Source organism: Eublepharis macularius, chromosome 2, assembly GCF_028583425.1.
Source record: "Eublepharis macularius isolate TG4126 chromosome 2, MPM_Emac_v1.0, whole genome shotgun sequence".
NCBI classification, from domain to species: domain Eukaryota; kingdom Metazoa; phylum Chordata; class Lepidosauria; order Squamata; family Eublepharidae; genus Eublepharis; species Eublepharis macularius.
The window spans coordinates 68,345,475-68,367,876 of record NC_072791.1 but is presented as its reverse complement, the minus strand read 5'-3'; the positions used below and the strand labels follow the sequence as shown (position 1 = coordinate 68,367,876).

The 22,402-nt window shown below is 39.9% G+C and overlaps 1 protein-coding gene across 1 annotated transcript in view; it reads left to right on the top strand.

Annotated features, from left to right (window-relative positions):
* Nucleotides 1–22,402, top strand: part of LOC129323399 (cytosolic phospholipase A2 epsilon-like) — an 85,359-nt gene that overhangs the window by 26,748 nt on the left and 36,209 nt on the right. The window contains exons 5-10 of the mRNA XM_054969932.1: nucleotides 5,050–5,107; nucleotides 6,395–6,564; nucleotides 6,682–6,768; nucleotides 10,390–10,427; nucleotides 12,423–12,558; nucleotides 16,552–16,688. Coding sequence (XP_054825907.1) covers nucleotides 5,050–5,107; nucleotides 6,395–6,564; nucleotides 6,682–6,768; nucleotides 10,390–10,427; nucleotides 12,423–12,558; nucleotides 16,552–16,688 — 626 coding nt within the window. The remainder of the gene's footprint in view (nucleotides 1–5,049; nucleotides 5,108–6,394; nucleotides 6,565–6,681; nucleotides 6,769–10,389; nucleotides 10,428–12,422; nucleotides 12,559–16,551; nucleotides 16,689–22,402) is intronic.

The window sequence follows — 22,402 nt, the reverse complement described above, 5'->3', positions numbered from 1 at the left end:
CTGCCTGCTCAGGTAGGGTTTCTGGGAGTGGTGTGGTAGGGATATTGATGGCTGGAGGAGAGCCTGCTGGTCCCCACGAACAACAAACAATGAACATGTTAATGAACAGGTCATGTTTGTCAATGTTCGTTGTTCTTTGTTCGTGGATGGCAACGAACACCATGTTCGGGTTTTTTTCCTGTTTGTGCCCATGTCTAGTTGAGAGTAGGGCCAGCATGTCTGACAATGCTGACTTCCAGGCACAATGCTAGTTCACGTAATTTCAGTACAATTTCTTGCCAAATAATGATGAGATTAGAAAAACTAAGACTATCCATAGTCATTTCTTGTTCGCTTTGATTTTAAAATAATATAAACAATTTGACTTTTCATAGTTACAGTAACTAGTCAGTTTACAAAGCATATTTGACCTGAGCTAGTGGTAACATCTGAAAACATTGAGTCTAGAGCTGTCTTTTGAGAATCATTGTATTATAGATACTTTTCAACCAGTTCTTAACAAGTTTTTATAAGCACTTAGTGCGGTCTGCATAAAATATCTAGGGTTAGTGGAACAAGCTGAGTAAGGCTGAAGTTCTATTCATACTTACTTGGCAATATCTTGTGGAAGCAAAAATGCGGGGGAATCCTCCAAGATCAATGTGTAGAGCCTAAGCTCAAGGAGGCACAAACAAGGTTACAATGAAGCACCTATTATCTTCACAATGGTTCACTAATTCAATTATTCTTCCAGTTTATTACGAACACATCATATCCAATACCAATAACGTGAAAAGTCCCATTCACAAGAAATTTTTACAACAGTCCATTCACAAATTTGATTCACAGATTAAATTAGTTAATACTCTTGTTATCCCGGACACCTTGTGTGGAGCAAAGCAAGTCCTTCGGCATGCCACCTGGCACAGCCACTTGTTCCAGTGTGTTAAAGTAGAGGTGGCATTCTCAAGAAGTAGGCTACAAGCTTTGCCGGCCCCATTTCTTTCTGCTCGTTTCAAAAGCAATCTTCTTCCGGCCAATATCTCTATAATTAACAGTATTTCATTACTCCAAGGCTTCCTTATATATACAATACAGAAATGATGAACTTGACTTACAATTCCTTGTAGTAAACAGTTTTCAAACGACCTTCTCCGGTGTGATCATTATCGGTGGGGTGGGACAACAACAATTGTTACATAATATATATGCTCCTGCTCATTAGTCTGTGTTCGTTCTTAAAGTAATATACCTTACTATACAAATTTGTATTTAAAACAGTACACATACCCTGATGAGATTCAAGATTATATGATAATTAACCTTTATAAAAGATCCTAATAAATACCTACTACTACTGTGGCAAATTAGTAAAAGACCTAATCTATATTAAAATCCAATGTATACACATTCCAATTCATGTAGTTGGTGTAAAATTATTAAGATGAATAAATAACAGACATAAATAGTTACTATAATTGCTGTGTATCATGGAAAATTTACCTAAAACCACATCCTATAGAAACGTCAATTTCATTTTCAATTTCATTATAAAGCTCAATTTCATTATTAAGGTCAATGTCATTATAAAAAAGCAGAAAAATCAATTTCATTACTGAGCCCATTTGGGGTTAGAGTGTTCATTCTAAAGATCCATCTTGCTTCTGATTGTAATAAAGCCTGACTCTTATCCCGATTCTTAGGTTGATTAATCACTTCTAACACAGAAAATTGTAATTCTCTTTCATGTTTATGATGAGACTCAAAGTGTTGAGTCAAGGGAGCCTCTTTATTTAGGGTTCTTATTTTTGAGAGGTGCTCCTGTAAACATGTGCAAATCGGACGAGTTGTACTTCCTATATACATTAAAGTGCATGTGCATATGATGATATAAACTACGTTTGGTGTAGAGCAAGTGGAAAAGTCTTTTGAGTACATAGCCAAACCTGTGCGAGGATGTTTAAGTGACTTCAGATCTATGCTTAAGGAGCAGATGTTACAGTGTCCACAGGGGAAATGACCCCATGGCAAATGTGTTCCTCTATCTGGTAAATTAATATCAGAGTTTTCTAGTAAATCCTTTAGACTCTTAGTCCTTCTATACCCAATTTTAAGTGGGTTTCTGCATCCCGGAACGTCTTGAATAATATTTCTTTTTACTATCTCTGATATTTTTCCTGAGAGCAGTGAAAAGTCTAAAGCCCAAGAAACCTGATTTGCATTAGTCGGGCTTTGCTCTTTATATTGCAACAGAGAATGTCTGAGGATTCTATCTGCCCTTTCTCTAGCCTGTTGGACCACTGTTCCAGGGTAGCCGCATGCTACAAATGCTTGGCTCATTTGTCTAGCTTCTTTGTTATAATCCCCTTGGAAAGATGCATTTCTCTTGATTCGAAGAAATTGGCTATATGATATGTTTCTGTTTAAGTTTGTTCTATGGTGCGAAGAGTAGCTGATCTATCTGTCATCTTCCTTACTTAGAAAATTTTTATTAGGTGAGGATATTAATATACAACTTTCAAACAGCATCTCATTATCCTTTCCCCCACTCTTTCCCTCCCCCCCTTTTCCAAGACTTCCAACAGCTTTCCAACCCTATAGCCTAATCTATTCCTAATCTGTCCCCTTTTTCTGTAACTCCTTGTCTCATGTTTACTTACTCTTTTATTCAACTAAGCCCTGTCTATTAACTTCAAAAATATTGTTATAAACTTAAAATCTATGATCTATTACTTTATATTAGCTCCACATATATTTAAATTTAAACTAACTAACAGTCGGATAAAATATCTACTTTAGTAATTCTAACAATATCTATTAACTCAGTCCACTTACATTTGGGCTAACAATTAGCTAATACTTCACTTCATATGGTAAAGACTCTATCTCTTCTAATAACAAATCCATTCTAATAATTTTCAAATTGCCATAATTCCCCCTTTACGTCCCACTTCTTTTCTAAATATGTTTTCAATCTTCCCCAGTCCGTAAAAAATTCCGCTGGATTCTGATCTCTCAGTTTCCTTGTCATTTTATCCATTTCCGCCATGTACAGCAATTTATGCATCCAATCTTCAATAGTTGGTATTTCTTGCACCTTCCATTTTTGCGCATATAAAAGTCTTGCTGCCGTCGTCATATAAAATAGTAATGTTTGGTTTTGAGTAGGAACATCTTCCATGCTTAAGTTCAATAGCAATAGTTCTGGGTTCTTCTTTATTTGAATCTGCAATATCTCATTTATTACTTCTATAGTATCTCCCCAGAACTGTCTGGCTATTTCACATGTCCACCACATATGATACAATGATCCTTCATGCTTTTTACATTTCCAGCATTTATCTGACATTGGTTGTTGTGGGTTTTCTGGGCTGTATTGCCGTGGTCTTGGCATTGTAGTTCCTGACGTTTCGCCAGCAGCTGTGGCTGGCATCTTCAGAGGTGTAGCACCAAAAGACAGAGATCTCTCAGTGTCACAGTGTGGAAAAGAAGTTGGCAGGTCATTTATATCTACTCAGGAGGGGTGGGGTTGAGCTGAGTCATCCTGTAAGAGTTTCCCAGGGTGTGGAATGCTAATGGCGGGAGGCTTCACTGTATCCTCCCTCAGTGGAGCCGAAGCCGTCGACCAGGCATTGCTAATCCCTTCCTAGCGGCTACCCCAAAGCCATGTGGCCGAGTGCCTCCGCTCCACAGGCGGCTTCTCCCTTTATCTGACATGTTAGCATTTCCAAGCGCAATCTTCTTTGGCGTTAAATACCATCTATAGATCATTTTATAAACATTCTCTTTAATACTGGTACAAGTTGAAATCTTCAGTGTAGTTTTCCATAAATATTCCCATGATTCCATTGTTATTTCTTTATGACAATTAATTGCCCACTTCACCATCTGTACTTTGACCGTCTCATCCTCTGTATACCACTTCAAAAGTATTTTATAAATCTATCTGTCATCTTCCGGAAGAGTCTGACACCCAATTTCGTAGGTATTTGTTTAAAGACCACTACATCCAAAAATGTAATGCACTGCAAACTGCCCGAATGGGTAAATCTGATAATCTGGTTAATGGTGTTCATCCAGTTAATAAATCTGTCTGCACACTTCCCATTTTTTAGAATTACAAAGATATCATCAATAAATCATTTCAGGCAAATTAATTGATCATAGAAAGGATTGATAGTACTGTTGAGAACATGTCTCTTTTCTAGTTCAGCCATAAAAAGGATGGCTACACTGGGGGCTACCGAACATCCCATCACAACCCCCTTTACTTGAAAGAAGAATTGAGTGTCAAATCTGAAATAGTTACATTCTAGAATAAGATCTAGAAGATCCAAAAGAAAATGGGTGGGTGGGGATTTTTTTGTCTCAAATCAAGAGTAGATTCAATCACCTGGTACATCCATGGCCATGAGATATGCCCCCTGAGGAATCTCCAAATTTTCTACAAAATTAATAAAGTCTATAGTAGCTTGTCTTGTGGAACTCAATGGGATTTGCCTCCAAGCAAGTGTACAAAAGCAGGGGCAGACTCTTAAAATGTAATTCTTTAGTTATATAATTTTAATTATAAAATATGAAAATTAGAAAGAGCTCCCTAAGGCGGCAATATAGAGAGAAGAATTCAATAGAAATGGACAATACGTTAACTGTGATTTACCATCCATGTCAATGAATTGTTTTCCGTTGTTTCTTACAAGAACTCATTACAATGAAAAAATGAGCAAATTCCACCCATTCTACTTAACAACATATGTTCTAAAATGTAAACAATCCCTAAAAAGTATAAACCAGTGGTTAACCTATTTCAAATTTTTTTCCTATCTATTTTTTTTAGAAATCCAACTTAAGTAGTTATTACAACCAGAAACTGTAATAGCTCCTTATAATACATTTACCCTTCAGTACTCATTAGGCAAAAATATCATTGCATGAATTTACAGTTTTTATAGAGAATAATTCCTGCCCAAACAGGAATTGTCCTTGTGTTGTCCTACTAATGTGGTAGTGGTGATACCGATAAAATGGAAATTAGATTCTGAACTTTGAATTTTCTTGTTGGATTTCCAGTCTCGCCAAGTTTGCTGTTTGGAATGTGAAGTGCAGGAAAAAAAGGCACAAAAAACAAGTAAGATTGTAATTTCATTATAATTTACTAAATTATAATTTATAATTATATAATTTACTAAATTATACTGTTTTAATACAGCCATGGTCTTTGTAAAGAATATTTCAGATAAAGGGACATAATAATTTTAAATAAATTAAGAACCAGTTAAACTGCATAACATCATCAATGTATCTCATTCTCAACATGGCTCCATCTGTGGATATTTACATCTGGAGACTGAGGACATGGACAGACAAGCCAGATTGTTCTACAAACCTGAGAAAACCCCCAGGTTTACAGAAAAATCTGAAATCTAAAAAAAGTGGGTATTAAAGCATGCCAAAATAATAAACAGAGCCCTCAGTGGCTGTTGCTAGGCAACCACAACAATATTGCAGCCTTCAAGCCTTTGTTTCTGTCAGTAAAGGGCAGGAGGAGGGTGCTTTCCAGGTTTGTTTTGGCTTTATCAGAGCCAGGGCTAGCAGCAATCAAGGGCAACCTGCTACCCTGCAACTTGCATGACTTACCTAGGACTGGTTGCTTGCTACTGTTCAACAGCAGCCCCTCCCCCATGAAAACAAATGTAGTGTAGTGATCAGAGTTTCAGACTACCTGTATGCCCACTCTGCCATGGAAGCTCACTGGTGACCTTAGGCTAGTGGCACGTGCTTAGCCTACCTACCTGACAGGGTTGCTGGGAAGATGAAATAAAGAAAAGGAGATGTGAGCTGCTTTGGGTCACCATTGTGGAGAAAGGTGGAGTATAAATTAATAAAGCTAAGCTAGAAGAAATAGTGAGAGAGGGAAAAATCTAATTCTTTTGAGTTTACATTTCAATTTACTGGATATTTATTTACAATTTTACAGTAATGAAGGGTTTTTTAAATTAGCTTCTCATGAAGTCCATCATCGTGAATGTATGTGCGTGTGTTCCAACATCCATCTATGAAGGACTATATATATGCAACACATGCAGGTGTACTTCTGAATATACATTTGTATTCATAATGTAGAGATCAGCTGGATCAATTGAACAGGCTGGATGTGTTGTTAAAGGCAGGGCATACAGGTTATTGTGCAAGACAAGTTATGAATGGCAAGAGCCTTGGAGTATTCCATTGGTTAATATTCTAGATCATTTTATAAATGTAAATACTGCCATATGCTTTGGCATGGTGGAATTTAAAAATTCAGTGAATATTTATGTAAATAAATTGCATGCATGATTTTAAGGAGCAGATTTGGTTTTGTAAAGACTTTTGAGTTTAGCACAGAAAATTCTTACAAATCTTTTCTCTTTTTCAGAGCAAGAACTATCCCTTACGGTAAAAGGATCACATGAAGGACACCAGAAACGTAGTCTTGGCTCTGATTTTTGTATTAGTCCTACATGGCAGTCTGCATTCCATTATGTGAAATATAAACAGCCAACACTGGATGTTAGACTACCAAAAAAGGATCTAGATTATGCCTTTGTACGTTGTTTAACAGCTTGCTTAGCATTAACCATAAAACAATCCCTGCATCTTCACAGATGCATGGATATGCAATTTCAATCTTCCTGGCAGAAAACCATATTTATTTTTTTCCAGGGCCAATATGCCGGTAATGGAGAAGAAGGATCCCTGAAAGTGCAGATCAATTCACTTCCTACAAAGAAAAAGATTATGCTAGCAGAGGTGAGAGTATATGGCAAGAATAAGTTGTCAACTTGTATATTGCCTTCTAATTGATTCCTTTAGAATAGGCTAGATACCAGCACTTTAAATTGGGCCTGGAAGCAAATTAGGAGCCAGTGTAGATGGTAAAATATAAGAGATGTAAAATTTCCCAAAATTTTGAAGTCATCGAGAAACCCCCAGATTTCTTCTGGTTTTATTTTTCTGGAAAAAAGAAGACATTTGGGAGGAAATTGAAATATATGCAATATTTATTTATTTATTCATTGGATTTGATTTATACCCCGCCCTCCCCACAGATGGGCTCAGGGAGGCTAACAACATTAAAAAAATACATTAAAAGTCATAAAAACATAAAATCAATAATAATTTTTAAAAAGTCATTAAAATAGTCCTGGAGCAGGCTATTTAAACAATACTGTCCTATGAAACCTAAACTAATTTTACTGCTTTGACAACATAAAATAACCCTTTATAACTTACTTGGCATATAAAATTACAATATTTGATATAGTTATGGAATTTAAGAGTTACAAATGCCTTAGTTTTCTACAAGCAAAATTGCAAATATACCCAATACTTGAGATAGAACTGCAAGCTGACGTACTTTAATCTTTTTTATCTGAAAAGTATGGGGAAAAACACAGAAACCGCAAACTTTGTAGTAAATAACATAAAATGTATTGTTTGGTCAGGAAAGGACACACAATAAAACTAATAACATATTTTGATATGTAGTTAAACTATAACATTAAAGCTTTGAACTTTTCAGTAGTATATTAGCAGCATATACATTATAGCATTTTCATTATGCACAGAATTGGTAGTGGAGAGTGCCTTCAAGTCATAGCTGTCTTATGGTGGCATCTGCTGAGGTTTTCAAGGCAAGAGACCAACAGAGGAGGTTTGCCATTGTCAGCCTCTGCATAAAGACCCTGGTCTTCCTTGGAGGTCTCCCATCAAATTACTAACCAAGGCCGACCCTGCTTAGCTTCCAAGATATGACAAGATTGGGCTTTCCTGAGCTACCTAGATCAGGGCATGCATAAAATTAGTCATATTTAAAAATACAAGTATTAGCACCTCTAGTCTCTAATCAGAATCAGTTTCTGGTGGATAGCCATGTTGGCCTGCAGCAGGACAGCAAGATTCTAGTCCAGTAGCACCTTGACAACTGAAAAGATTTTCAGGATATATGTTTTTGAAAGTCAAAGCTCTCTTAGTCATATGCAAGTAGGAATGGAAATTTATATATCAACCAGAAAGTAGGAGGGATGTTGCAAGGAAGGGTGTCACAGTGCAAAGGTACAGTGCCATGTATTAACAACAACAACAACATTAAATTTATATACCACCCTTCAGGACAACTTAACACCCATTCAGAGCAGTTTACAAAGTACAATCACCCTGCAAGTAAGTGGGGCTGAGAGCTCTGGAATATCTGTGACTGACCCAAGGTCACCCAGCTGGCTTCAAGCGTAGGAGTGGAGAATCAAACATGGTTTTCCAGATTAGAGTCCTGCCACTCTTAACCACTAACCAAATTAGGTAGGCAGGGTGTTGCAAAGAAAATGCAATGGTATTTTTCCATCCTGATGCCATTCCTTGCAACATCCTTCCTGCCCAATCAAGCTGCACTGTACCTTAGCAATCAGAATCAGTTTCTGAAACTTCTGGTTCTGAGCCTTCATTTTTTTATCCTCATGAAGCTCAGAAATCTTGAGGTTTGCATAAACTGAAAAAAGTTTCTCTGCTCTTTCACGCCTGCTAGGTGCAGAAATGCATCTTGGATTTAAGAGCTGTACATGTCTACATCTTGCAAATCTTGTATTTAAATTCAGTTCATTTGTTCTAAAAGATAAAGTATTTCATAGGAGTTTTTTTCAGTATTTCCAATTTTTCCATCAGAAAATGATGGGGAGATAGTACTCATATTTTGAGAGATGGGCTACTTAAAATATGGTTTCAATGTAGAAGTAGATTAAGCCTGCCAACTTTGCCACTGGCATCACCATTAGATGCCTATTATGATGTAATCACAAGAAACAGAACTGATTATGTAAACTATGAATTTATGATGGACAAACAATGAAATATAAAAACATGGCAGGAAATTCAAGCACAAGGGGAAAATATTCCATGGTTGATTTATTATCAGATAGTGTCCAAACTTAAAAAACAACTTAAAAAACATCCAAAGAAGATGGCAGATTAAGAGAGAAAACAGAGTTTGAACAACTAATCAGTGGAGATTCAAAGCATTTACTAGGAAAAAATATACAAAATTCTATTGCAATACACCACAGAAATGGAGCAAGTTAAAAATTGTATGATAAAATGGATGCAAAATTTTGGGGCAAACATCTATATGAGCCAATGGGAGGATTTATGGACCAAAGAACTCAAATTTACAGACTGTTAACTGCTGAGAGAGAATATTCTTCAGATGGTATACCACCCCTAAATACATTGCAAGAACCAATAAAGACTGTAGTGGGCAGTGTTGGAAATGTCAATGCAGAGATGCAACATTTTATCATATGTGGTAGGCATGTAAGAGGATGAGAAGATATTGGATAAAAGTACGTGAAGAGATGTAAAAGATTAAAGTTTCACTTTGAGTTGAATCCGAAAAATATGCTATTAAATATCTTATCGAGTAATATTACCAAAACACATGGTGAACTTTTTAAGTATCTGGTAACAGCTGCAAGAGTTGTATATGCAGCAAAATGGAAGACAGAATTTTTCCAGATGTGATTGACTGGATGAATAAATTGTATGAATTTGCCTCTATGGATAAATTAACTTCTTATATGCACAACAGACCAACACAGGAATTCCAGGAAAAATGGAGAGATTTCTTTAAATATGTAGCTGGAAATTAAGAAAAATCAGGAATAGTTAACATGAATATAGATCAATTATAAAAATAAGATAATAAAATGTTGAATATAAAATGTGATATATATAACTGAATACAGAATGTTGAGTATACAATTTTGGGTATAAGTAATTAAGGAGAGGGAGAGGAGTAATATGAAATCCTGTTGTGTCATATATATATATATATTGCTTATATTTTTTCTTATAGCTTAAATCTATTATTCTGTTCAAGATTCTTTATGCACTTTCAAATGCCTTTTCCCGCTCTTTTAAATAAGGTTTAAAAAAAAGAAAGAAAATGAGGAGGAGGGTGCTTGGGGGAAAAAATAAAAAAATTGTTTTTTCTGAATTTTCCCTTTCCCCTGGGCCTTTATGTCTCTAAACAAGACTGTAGTGATATGGTCCCTGTGACCACTCAAGTCAACATTCTGGCTGCAGCATTCTGTACTAACTCAAACTTAGCCCATTCAAAGCAATATAATCTGTATTGATGCATTGTTGGAGGATGCTTGCCTTGAAAACTGAAAATTTGGTAAATGCCCTACTAATGGCAGACATTTTGTGACTAATTCTACCTATCATGGTAACCATTTTGTGGTGGCACCCATTGCGTTTTCTCAAAAATCCAAGAGTCCACAGGCTCAACAAGGTAGAGAATCCCTGTTAAAAGGGATTACTGGGAATAAAAAACTCCAATAGCATTATGTAAGTTTTATCTGTTTTCTATATTCTCAGAACAATGAATTTGCTTTGCATGTAAAGACAGAAGACTGGTAAGAGATCCACCATTTTTAGATGATTATCACTATAATATGAACTATTTTCTCTCCTTATCTATTGGGAAATTATTCCTAGTAGTTAGCAGTGTGTTCATCCATTAAAAGCAGGATATTTATTCTATTGAAAATGGAAGCTAATAATCTGTTGAATGCGCTATGGATACTATACCTATAATCAGTGATGGTCACTAAATATTTTAAATGTTTCTATCAATTTAACAAGAATTTAGTCATGACTACTGAGGAATTATACAATTTTAAAACTGAAAATGAGGAAATTGAAATTGTTCAAGATTTTTTATTCCTTGGCTCAATCATCAACCAAAAGGGAGACTGCAACCAAGAATTCAGAAAATGATTGAGACTTGGAAGAGCAGCTGTGAGGGAACAATGTGGTGAGGCCTCTTTTAAAGAAACCATTGCTGGACCCCACCAACCTAGTGAATTACCGCCCGGTTTTGAACCTCCCGTTTCTGGGAAAGGTGATTGAGCAGGCGGTGGTGGAACAGCTTCAGGGCTTCCTGAAGGATGTCTTGGCCCTAGACCCCTTCCAGTCCAGGTTCCATCTGGGACATGGGACGAAGACATCACTGGTCGCCCTCACAGACAATCTTCGTAGACATCTGGATCAAGGCAGTTCAGCGCTGCTGATATTATTGGATCTTTCGGCAGTGTTTGATACAGTCAATTACGATCTTCTGACTCACTGCCTCGCCGATGTGGGGATACGAGGGACTGTCTTACAGTGGCTTGTCTCTTTTCTCCATGGTTGGGGACAGAGAGTGGCGCTTGGGAAGAAATTGTCATCCCTCCACCCTTTGGTGTGCAGGGTCCCACAGGGAGCAATACTCTCCTCATTATTGTTTAACATCTACATGCGCCCCCTTGCCCAGTTGGTGCGGTTTCGGACTTCGGTGTCATCAATATGCAGATGACACTTAATTGTATCTGATGATGGACAGACGGCCCGGCTCAGCCCCAGATGTCCTGGAACATGCTTTTGCAGCTGTGACTGGTTGGTTGAAGCAGAGTTGGTTGAAGACAGAGTTGTTCCACCAGGCATATGGCTGAGGCTGGGCCTCCACCAGTCTGAAAAAAAAGGGGGGTGTATAAAATCTTAACCCTCCCTGTGAAGGCTGTCCACCATCCTGTTTTAAATGTGTATGGATTTTTATGGTATTTTAATATGTTGTTTTTATTGTATTTTGTATTTTAATATGTTATCTGCCCTCAGTCTGCTCATGGGGAGCATGGAATAGAAATTTGAAATAAATATAAATAAATAAATAAAAATAACTAGAAAAGATCCTTAAGGATAAAGCTGACAGAAAGAAAATTGATTCATTTGAAATGTGATGCTGGAAGAAAGTTTTGCGGATACCATGGACAGCCAAAAAGACAAATATGACAGAATAAAAATTACAGGGTAGCAAATTGTAATTGCTTTTAACAAGGCAGTGGACAAACATTGTGCAACCTTTTCCATAGTACTCCTGAATATAGCCGGCATTAAACAGAACAACACCACAGAAGTGTGATTACAAACAGTTCTCAAGCTGTTAGGTGCACCAACTCTCTCACTAAGAATTGTGTCTGTATGGGCCGTCAAGTTGCCTCCAGCCTATGGAGACCCTATGAATGAAAGACCTTTAGAACATCTTAACAGACTTGCTTATATCTTGCAAACTGGAGGACTTGGCTTCTTTTATTAAGTAAAGCCATATTGTTTTAGGTTTTCCTCTTTTCCTGCTGGCTTCCGCTTTCCCTAGTATTATTGACTTTTCTAGAGAATCTTGTCTTGATCTAGAACCCTGTAATTCTTATTCTGTCATACTTTACAGTAATTGTTTATTGCAGTATTGTTGGGAACATGTCTCCAAATTCCAGTCTTAGAGAAATACCTGGATCAGTTACACTTTCAAGTTGTAAAATGTCTTCTAAATGACCAGATACAATGCACAAGCCTGTTTGTCTTTGTTGGTATTCCAGTCAGAATGTCCTAGATGTGCGCTTGGGGTATGACCTGTGTCCACAAGAGCAAGATTTCCTTGGCAAAAGAAAGAACATTGTTGCTGGGGCACTGAAAAAAGTTCTCGGACTAGAAAGGGACCTGCAGGACCATGAGGTATGTGGTACAGAATTCTGAATATCCCTGTGCATTTCCATCACAATGCCAGCAGCAGCAATTACTTTTATAACACAGAGATGGTGCTTCAGAGGCTTTAGAGCCAAGTAATTGACTAAGCATACAATTGGAAAAGCATGAAGGGTGTTTTTGCCCCCACCCAACTTTGAAATGGAGGATGAAACTCCTTGGAGGATCGTAACCTGGTTGGGTACCTCATGTTCCTTAGCTTAATGGGAGAAGTGGTTGGAGGCATGTTTAGTCGTCATTGTTAACTGCATCAACCCACCCATCCTCCTCTTTGCATGGCAATGTGGGAGTTGCCAGTTGCTGGGGGGGGGGCAAGCAGGGTTTTGTTGTTGTTGTTTTGTCAGATTGTTTATAGAGATTTGGTGACATCTCAGATTGGTTTAAAGGGATGACTCCTTATGGCTCAGCTACAGAATGTACTTTGCGCACAGAAAATCTGAGGTTCAGTCCCCAGAAACTCCAGCAGGATGGATGAAGTAGAAATTAATGTGAAAAACCTCTGTCTGAGACTCTGGTTAGAGGCTGCCAGTCACAGCAGACAATAGTGATAGTGCTACCCCATGGATTTAGCTTGGTATGAGACAACTTCATGTGTTCATGCATTCCTGTTTTACGTTGCTGGGAGGGGAGATATTGAATCCATGACTGGTTGGGTCCTAAGTAGAGGGTACAGAAGCAATGCAAGTTGTTGGCACAAAAGCATTTGAAAAATAGCAAGCACTTTAAGGATAGTTGCCCAAGCCAACTTCTCATAACTAACCAGTTACAGAACTGGTTAAAGTTCCCGTGGGCTTTACCTGAACCCTATTGCCAACTGCCAGGCCCCTCTTTTGGCATATATGTTTTTGTGTGCGGAATAGGAAGGTCAAGCTAACTTTACAAAAGTGTTACAAAATTACATATATTTATTATAGAATGTACACATAAATAACAACTAAATATTTAAAAAGCAGAAAGTCTGAATATCAGACTGCATAACAGATACATACAATATTATAATATTTCATACACAATGATGGAATACCCAATGACCAATAACAAATACATTCAAATTTATACTATCTCATAGACAATGGATGGACTATCAAATAACAGATGGACCGAACACATTTTGGCCCTTAAAGGCCTTCCTCCGTGGTCAATGTAATATTATGCAAAGACACAGATCCAGGAATATAATATACCAATAATAATTATAAAAAATAAGAACAAGGTGCCAAAGATCAGAAATGAGGCACAACAGTATTACAGAAGTGAAGTCTGAGACAGGCTGGGTTTGCCTGCTTGCTTTTAGCCCAGGTTAGGAAAACCCTATCATAAAAGGGCTAAGATAATAGTGATATCGTCTATTAATAAAACTTAGTTTAACAAATTTTCTGAGTATCATGTTTTCAGTTTGGGATGCAAGGGCAGTTATAATACATTAAAAGTTCGTTAGTGTTGGGCGAGAATGCGTGAGAGATACAAAAGATATAAGTGTCACAAAAGGAGATGGGCTGTAGTGACTGTAGGGCCAAGACAGAGAGAACTTGTTAGTACATAAGTGACCTCCTAATGGATGCCCTGTAGCAATGTGTGATGATGCCTCAAAAATTAAGGCAGCTGTGCAATTAGGACTGAGGCAACCATTTATAGATCCAGAGGAGTTAGCCGTGTTAGTCTGTAGTAGCAAAATCAAAAAGAGTACAGTAGCACCTTTAAGACTAACCAATTTTATTGTAGCATAAGCTTTCGAGAATCAAGTTCTCTTCGTCAGATGCATGGAACAGAAACTGGTCAAATATAGAAGAGGAGGGGGGAGGAGAGGAGGAGAGAGAAGATGCAGTTAGGGGGGGAGAGGGAGGGTTCAACCAAAACATTCCTTTGCCAGTAAATGTAAACATCTCCTTTTGGAGTGGAGATTAATTGGCTTGTGTGAGGCTTCAAAGGAGTTTGTGTTGGTTTGTAGCAACAAAACAACCAGACCATCCAATTCCAATGTAGTATAAGCCTTCGATAACCACAGCTATCCCCGTCAGATGCATCTGACAAAGAGAACTGTGGTCCCTGGAAGCCCACACCAGGTGCCACTGGGCTCCCCCAGACCCCGCCTCTGTAAAGGAAATCTGTTACCTGTGATAATGTGATAACCATTCATAGTCCCTATTCAGCCCCAGCTTGACAGAGTCAAATTTGCATATGAATTCCAGTTCAGCAGCCTCCCGTTGGATTTTGTTTTTGAAAGGTTTCTGTTGAACTACAGCGACCTTTAAGTCTTTGATGGAATGTCCTGGTAGATTGAAGTGTTCTCCCACTGGTTTCTAGATGTTGCCATTTCTAATGTCAGATTTGTGTCCATTTATTCTTTTGCGTAGAGGTTGGCTGGTTTGTCCAATGTACAGAGCAGAAGGACATTGTTGGCACATGAGGGCATATATCAGATTGGAGGATGAGCAGCTGTAAGAGCCAGAGACAGTGTGGTTGATGCCATTGGGTCCTGTAATTGTATTCCCTGGGTAGATATAGGGGCAGAGCTGGCATCTGGGTTTGTTGCAGGGCCTGGTACCTGTGCTGGTGACTCTGCTGGCCGATTCATGATTGTGGGTGAGAAGTCGTTTAAGGTTGGGGGGCTGTCTGTAGGCAAGGAAAGGAAACCATTTATAGATATTGCACCATGGAAGAAGAGAGTACTGTCCAGCTAAAGAAGAGAGTACATGCCTGAGGAGGCCAGGAAGGTTCCCAAACTTTTGTCCTTCCATAGAATGTGCAAAATGGTAATGTTCAAAAGGTCATTTTTAAAAAGATAGTAGACCTGTAGTAGGATGAACAGCCCCAGAGGGTACATTTATGATGGAGTTGGTTGGTAGACTACTGCAATGTTCATTGCAGGTATTACCTGCTTTCACGGCATTGTTTTTACCTTATAATTCCACCACCAGTATTGTTTATACTTGCCTTAGATGGTTTGTTGTTCACATTGTTCTCTTATTCTGTAATCTTAGTCCTATTGCATTGTTCACTGGTTGTCTTGTGCAGTCTGATTGTGTTGTCTAGATCCTGTAGTCCACTTTGAGACTTAATGAGAAAGGTGGACTGTACATAAAGTAATTAAGTAATATCTGACTCCACTGTAAATTATCATGCAGAATGTAGCCCATGATAATTCTTCATCTTCTTGAACTCTTATAACAACAAATCAACATGATGTTCCCATACTTTGCCACTCCTTTATCAGTTACTTGTTCCTTTCTTGCTAACAACTTGTAAGCATGTTTCCATACTATTTATTTATTTATTATTTATTTATTCATATCATATTTGTATTCTGCCCTCCCTGCAAGCAGGCTCAGGGTAGATAACAACATTAAGAACATTTAAAACATTCCATATTAAAACATTTAAAAGCATCATACAAAAATATCATTAAAAAAATAGCACTCTTTTTCCTCATGGTGGCAATACAATCAATAACAAATAATACAACAGTACAATTGAATATAGCAGCAGCTTAAGAACAGTGGTGGGCAGCTCTCACATGGGAGGGGGGTAGATGTTGTATCCTCCTGCCAGTCATAAGCCTGGCAGAACAACACTGTCTTACAAGCCCGGCGGAAAGATAGTAGATCCTGCTGGGCCCTGGTCTTGGTAGACAGAGCGTTCCACCAGGTAGGAGGTACCAAAAATACTGATGGTATTTTTGTCCCAAAAATGGATTGGCTTCACAATGACTTTTCTAGATCTCATCATACCACAGCAGTCAGCTAGAGCCTTCATCGTACGTGCCATATGAACAGGGAGTATAATGGCGTCCTTGTGGCATACCCATCATCACATGTTTTTAAATTACGAAATATTTTGTTCTCCTTGACCTTTTTTGTGCCAATATTAGTAACATGAAGAATGGACAAGGCTTCACTTAAATGTTTACCTTCCTCCCAAACTTGTGTTATCTCTCTGTGCTCTTGCCTTGTTTCTGTATTTTAGATTCCAGTTGTGGCAATCATGACAACAGGAAACAGTACAAGATCATTGACGGCATTGTATGGAAGCCTACAAGCTCTTAAGAAGTTAAATTTAATAGATTGTACTACATATTTGACTGGTTTTTCAGGCACAACATGGTAAGCTCATGGATAGTAAGTTAGAGTTGTAGAGGTTATATTTGGCCATTCTGAATGCTGCTGAGCAGCTTAAAATGAAAAAAAAAATCCTATATAAGGTCTAGTTTTGAAGTCCTTCTAACTTAATTTGAATTAACAAACAAGAACTGGTGTAGTTCAGTGTACAGGTGTGCCCAGGAGATCTGGGTTTAAATTATCTCTCTTAGGGCCAAGCTACAAGTGATGAATGACACTTGAATGGCAAGTGAACAGAGTCACGTGTATTCCTCCCTGTTTACTTGCCCTACGTGATCGAGTGAAGCACAAATGGAGCACAAGTGAACAGGGAGGAATACATGTGAGTCTGTTCACTTGCCATTCAAGTGTCATTTGTCACTTGTAGCTTGGCCCTTAGCCATCACTTTTTCTCCTTTGAATTCATTTCTTCCATGTGTAAGTGGAGATGAAATCTCCATTCATACAATGTTCAGTGGAATTTAGAGTATGAAGACATTATTGAAGCCCACTGGCCCTTCTGCTCATAAGCAGTATTCTTGCATGAGTAGTGTAACATCTGAAGGGAGGACACATCAAAGACTGTACCAGCTACTTCTGTGACTAGAAAAAATTGCCCAGATGCATTTTTCTATGAACTGGAATAGCCTTTCTGATATTCCAATTAACCAACTTCAGATCTTAATGTACATATGGAAAAACAAATGTAAAATCTTCCCATCAGATGTGGCTTTTTATTGAAACTATTTTATAAAAGTAGCAACTTGGAAGTAAACTTGGCTGTGCTTAAAGTGACAAAGCTACACTGATGTATGATTCTTGCACATATTCCCCAGCATTATTTAATGGGCTGAAGACTTCCCATTTTTTTTGGAAACGTATTTATTAAAAATATTTCAATTCTGCCTCTCCATACAAGTATTTACAAGATGGTGGTGGTGGAGGAGGAGAGTGCCCTCAAGCCATAACTGACTTATGGCGACCCCTGGAGGGGTTTTCATGGCAAGTGACTAACAGAGGTGGTTTGCCATTGCCTACCTCTGCAACCCTAACCAAGGCCGACCCTGCTTAGCTTCTGAGATCTGACAAGATCAGGCTCACCTGGGCTATCCAGGTCAGGGCATTTACAAGGTAGCTTACAAAAATAAAATCCATACATTAATCAAGCTTTAAAAACACAATACAAAGGAAAACAGCAACAACAATAGAATAAGAGAACACCAAAGAAGTTAAAACAGCAGTAGAAGACCTCAAACCTCAGTATCTTAAAAACATCAAAATGTAAAAGAACTGCAAGATTAAAAGAACAGTTAGATGCAGATCTTAAACAGATATTTAAAAAGGCAGCTTTGTGTAAGAGTCACTCAGGCAGAATATGAGAGATGGTTGTTGTGGGTTTTCCGGGCTGTATTGCCGTGGTCTTGGCATTGTAGTTCCTGACGTTTCGCCAGCAGCTGTGGCTGGCATCTTCAGAGGTGTAGCACCAAAAGACAGAGATCTCCCAGTGTCACAGTGTGGAAAAGATGTGGGCAGGTCATTTGTATCTACTCAGGAGGGGTGGGGTTGAGCTGAGTCATCCTGTAAGAGTAGATACAAATGACCTGCCCACATCTTTTCCACACTGTGACACTGAGAGATCTCTGTCTTTTGGTGCTACACCTCTGAAGATGCCAGCCACAGCTGCTGGTGAAACGTCAGGAACTACAATGCCAAGACCACGGCAATACAGCCCGGAAAACCCACAACAACCATCGTTCTCCAGCCGTGAAAGCCTTTGACAATACATAGAATATGAGAGAGCTTGTGATCCCAGGGCTCACAGAGCGTCTCAGGATAACCTCAGTTGAGGTACAAAAACATATACAGTCTTGGGAGTTTCACTGTGGGAACAGAAGGCTGACATAGTAAACTGGTCCATTACCACCTCAGTCGGAATGAAAGGCAGACACAACATTTGGATTCTAAAATGGGCCACTTTATTAAAGTTTCAATATGCAAACATCAACTACAGCAAAGGCCTAACTAGAGGTACAGGTCAGGCCCTGGGGTCACTCCTGGACCTCTGCCCTGACCTGTCTGGGCGAGACACCCGCTGCCCCGGGTGTGAGCCATCCATTGTATGGCTGGGACCTGGCCTGGCCAGGCGAAGTAGTTCACCCCATGAAAGTGCCCCCACCTGGCCGTAAAGCAGTGGGGGGAGATTGGCTTGTCCAGGGATTCCCCACCAGGGTGTCTGTCCTTGCAATTCGACCATTGAGCAGCCAGCCACTCCTGACAGACCCCTATTCCCCACCAATGGGGAGGTGCCAAGGGTTCTCACCAGCCCACTCAAATTTTCCCCTAACTTAAATCCTGCCACTGCAGAGGCCAAGCCTCCATGCCCCACGGCTTAAGGCCGACCTAAGCCCTTGCCACAGGTCATTCAAAAATATACTATTGCCTCTCATAGAGAGGTGCACACCATCCCCTCAGTAGAGGTCTGCAAACTCAGCCCAAATTTGTGGATGGGGCAAATAAATCCCCAACTCCCCTGTCATTGCCTTGAATAGGGCTCTGTTGGCCTTCCACCTAGCCCATCCTACAGCCTTGTGGTCCAATGCATCCTGCCACAGCTGGTGCAGAAACATTGCAGACCAAAAAATCAGGATGCCGGGCCAATGCTTGCTAATCTCCAGCAAGTCGTCCCATGCCTGCCATGACAGGGTCATGACCAAGGTCATTACTTCTCAGGTGAATGACCAGGATATGAGGCGGAGGGGTACTCCTGCCCTCGAACAAGAGTAGCAGCAACCCAGACCAGCGCAGGCCTCTTCTGCCCTGCCATTCAACAGTGGCCCATTGGCTGAGTCCAATCTGGGACCTGTTCTCTTTGCTTGGTGCGCTGCCCAAAAGACCATGCTGTGGCCACAGATGAGGATTCACAGCCTCTCCTGTCAAACCACAGCACCTAAAAAAGAAACAATGTCAAAACAATTGACCACTGTTCAAAGGCCGCACGTATGTTTTATAAGCAGAATGCCATCGGCCCACCCTCTGAATTTCTGGCCCTGAGAAGCCCATTGCTGTGGCCATAGATGCAGCGCCTATCCTGAAATAGTGGGTCGATTTTGAAGAGGGGGAGTTCACTACCTGAACCACTGCCATATTATTGCACCAAAAGTGCACTGAGTGGTTAGCTAGCTCCTACCCCCAGAAGTAAACTGCCACTAAGATTGGGAAAAATTCAAGGAAAATTAGGTCTCTACTCTGACCTGCGTCCACCCAATCGGCAGACCAGCGAGCAGCACCCCAATGCCCCCTGAAATAAACTCCAAATCTGGTGGAACCAGATGCATCAGAGGAAACTGGTAGGTCCCCCTCTAACAACATGTCCCATCTCCAAAAGGAAACCCCATTAAAGCCACCCAAAAACTGGTGCCAAACCTCAAGATCCTCCCTCATATCAGCAGAGATACGCATCCTATGCTGGGGGAGCCTAAGAGTCCCCATTGTGTCACAGAGGCACCTTAAAAAAGCTCTACCTGGCACTTCCACCCTGCATGCAAAATTAAGGTGACCTACAACCTGTTGCACCTCCAATAAAGACAACTTACCACTCCCTATAAGGGTCTGCAGGTGGGCCCTCAATTCTTGAAGCTTTTCAGCTGGCAGTCTAGAGGTTTGTAGTTCTATGTCCAATTCTATACCTAGGAAGGTCAGGACAGTCGCTGGGCCCTCCTTTTCATGTGCAAGGGGGACCCCCAGTTCATCTGCAAGATGGATAAAGTCATCCAAAAGATGAGCACATTGCCCAGACTGCAAGGGCCCCACCAGAAAGTAATAATCTAAATAATGAGCTGTGTCGCATAGGCATCACTGCCTACAATGCAAGGCCCATTCCAGGAACATACTAAAATGCTCAAAAACTGCACATGAGATGGAACACCCCATTGGGAGGTCCCTGTTGAAATTGACTCTCAAAGGCAAGCCCAAGAAGTTCAAAGTCTTCAGGGTGGACTGGGAGGAGGCGAAACGCCAACTTAATGTTGCATTTCACTATCTCCACTTCCAGGCCGCACCTCCTAACCACTTTGACCGCCTGGTCAAAGAAGGTATAACGCACCGAGCACAAGTGCTCAGGTATAGCGTCATTTACAGAACCACCCCTGGGATAAGGCAAATGGTGAATCAGCTGGTACTCACCGGCAACAGGAGAGGAGGGGAAAGGGCCCCAAACCCTACCCTTGACACATTCCTTCGCTATCTTGGCCCTAGCAATTTCCTCCATGCCAACCAATGAACATAGGTTGGGTGACATGAAGGCATTTCTAGGTCCCTGAAATGGGATCCAAAAACCAAACTGGAAACGTTGCAACAAAAACTGGGCGTCAGCCCACCTAGGGTAGTCAGCCAACATAGCTTCAAGTACCCTCACTTATATTGGGCTGGGGCCCTTTTCCAGGACCCTGCTGCTCCACAGGTCCACCACCTCTCTTGGCAAATGACTTCTGTCATTTGCAGGCAGTGAATGAGTACGGTCCCCTGCAGATTGGCCATTCATGGCCAAACCTGCAGTTCTTCCAGCTGCATACACCTGTCGCCGCATAGCCCTGAGGGCCTTCAGTAAAACCAGCCTCAGAGGAGCTCAGCTGAGAGAGCTTGAGATGGCTCTGCTCAGGCCAAGCATGAGGTGCAACTGAGAGCAACGGGGGCGGAGAAGCCGGATAAGGCTACAGACTCTGCCCCCATGCTAAAGCCCCAGATGCCAGGGTACGCCTTCTGCCTTCCTCCTTCCGAGGAGGCAAAGAGTGGCCACTGGCTTGAGTGGCTGTTGCCAGTGCCCAGGATGACTGAATTTTGTCCAGAAAGGAATCTATCCAGGAGAGTCTTAGACTAGATAGGCGCTTGACCTGATTTTCCAGTCTTCAAATTGAAAAGGCTTAGTTGTTATCATAGTTGCAAGAGTAGGGTATGTATGATTAAATAGCTGCAAGACTGCAGATGTAGTTATGGCTCAAGGAACCCTATCTGGTGGAAGTCTCCCTCAGGATTCATAACAACACCAAAAGGCACAACAGAAGTTCTGGGCTAATATTTGGTCCTCAGATCACTTCTCTCAAACACACAGTCCACATCAACCAGACTCACATCACCATTTAATAACTGGTTATATAAATGTGTATCATAGCAACAAAACAACCTTGAAGTTTTTTTTCCACACAGCAACTTACAAGTGTCTAGCTGTCTGGGTGTGCAACTAACCTATTCACATATCCAATGTGTATTTTGAGCCAAATGGACAAAAAAAGTCAGCATAATTTATAATAGCACAATTTTCCAAGATAAATATAGTCCACCCACATGTGCAATCTCAGAAAGCTGCAATGAAAAAAGTAAAAGGAGTTAAAAAGTGATGTAATCCATCAGTTTTTATATATAACTTTTAAAAATATGAAAGTTGTAAAAATCAACTTGCAATCAAAACATAAATGTGTAAAACATTTTATTATCGTTGTTTACATTGAAGGACTGCTAGTATAAATATGACCTCACATTCAAAATAAATTGATAAATTGTCTCTTACCGTCTTTGTGTAAACAGTTACAAAGAATTATACAATTTTGGAAGAGTTAATGTGTGCGTGACGGGAAGGGTTGCCAACTTTGGCCTGGAAAATTCCTAGAGATCCAGGGATGGAGTGGTGGCGGGGAAAATTTGGGGAAGATTTTAACCTAGAATCT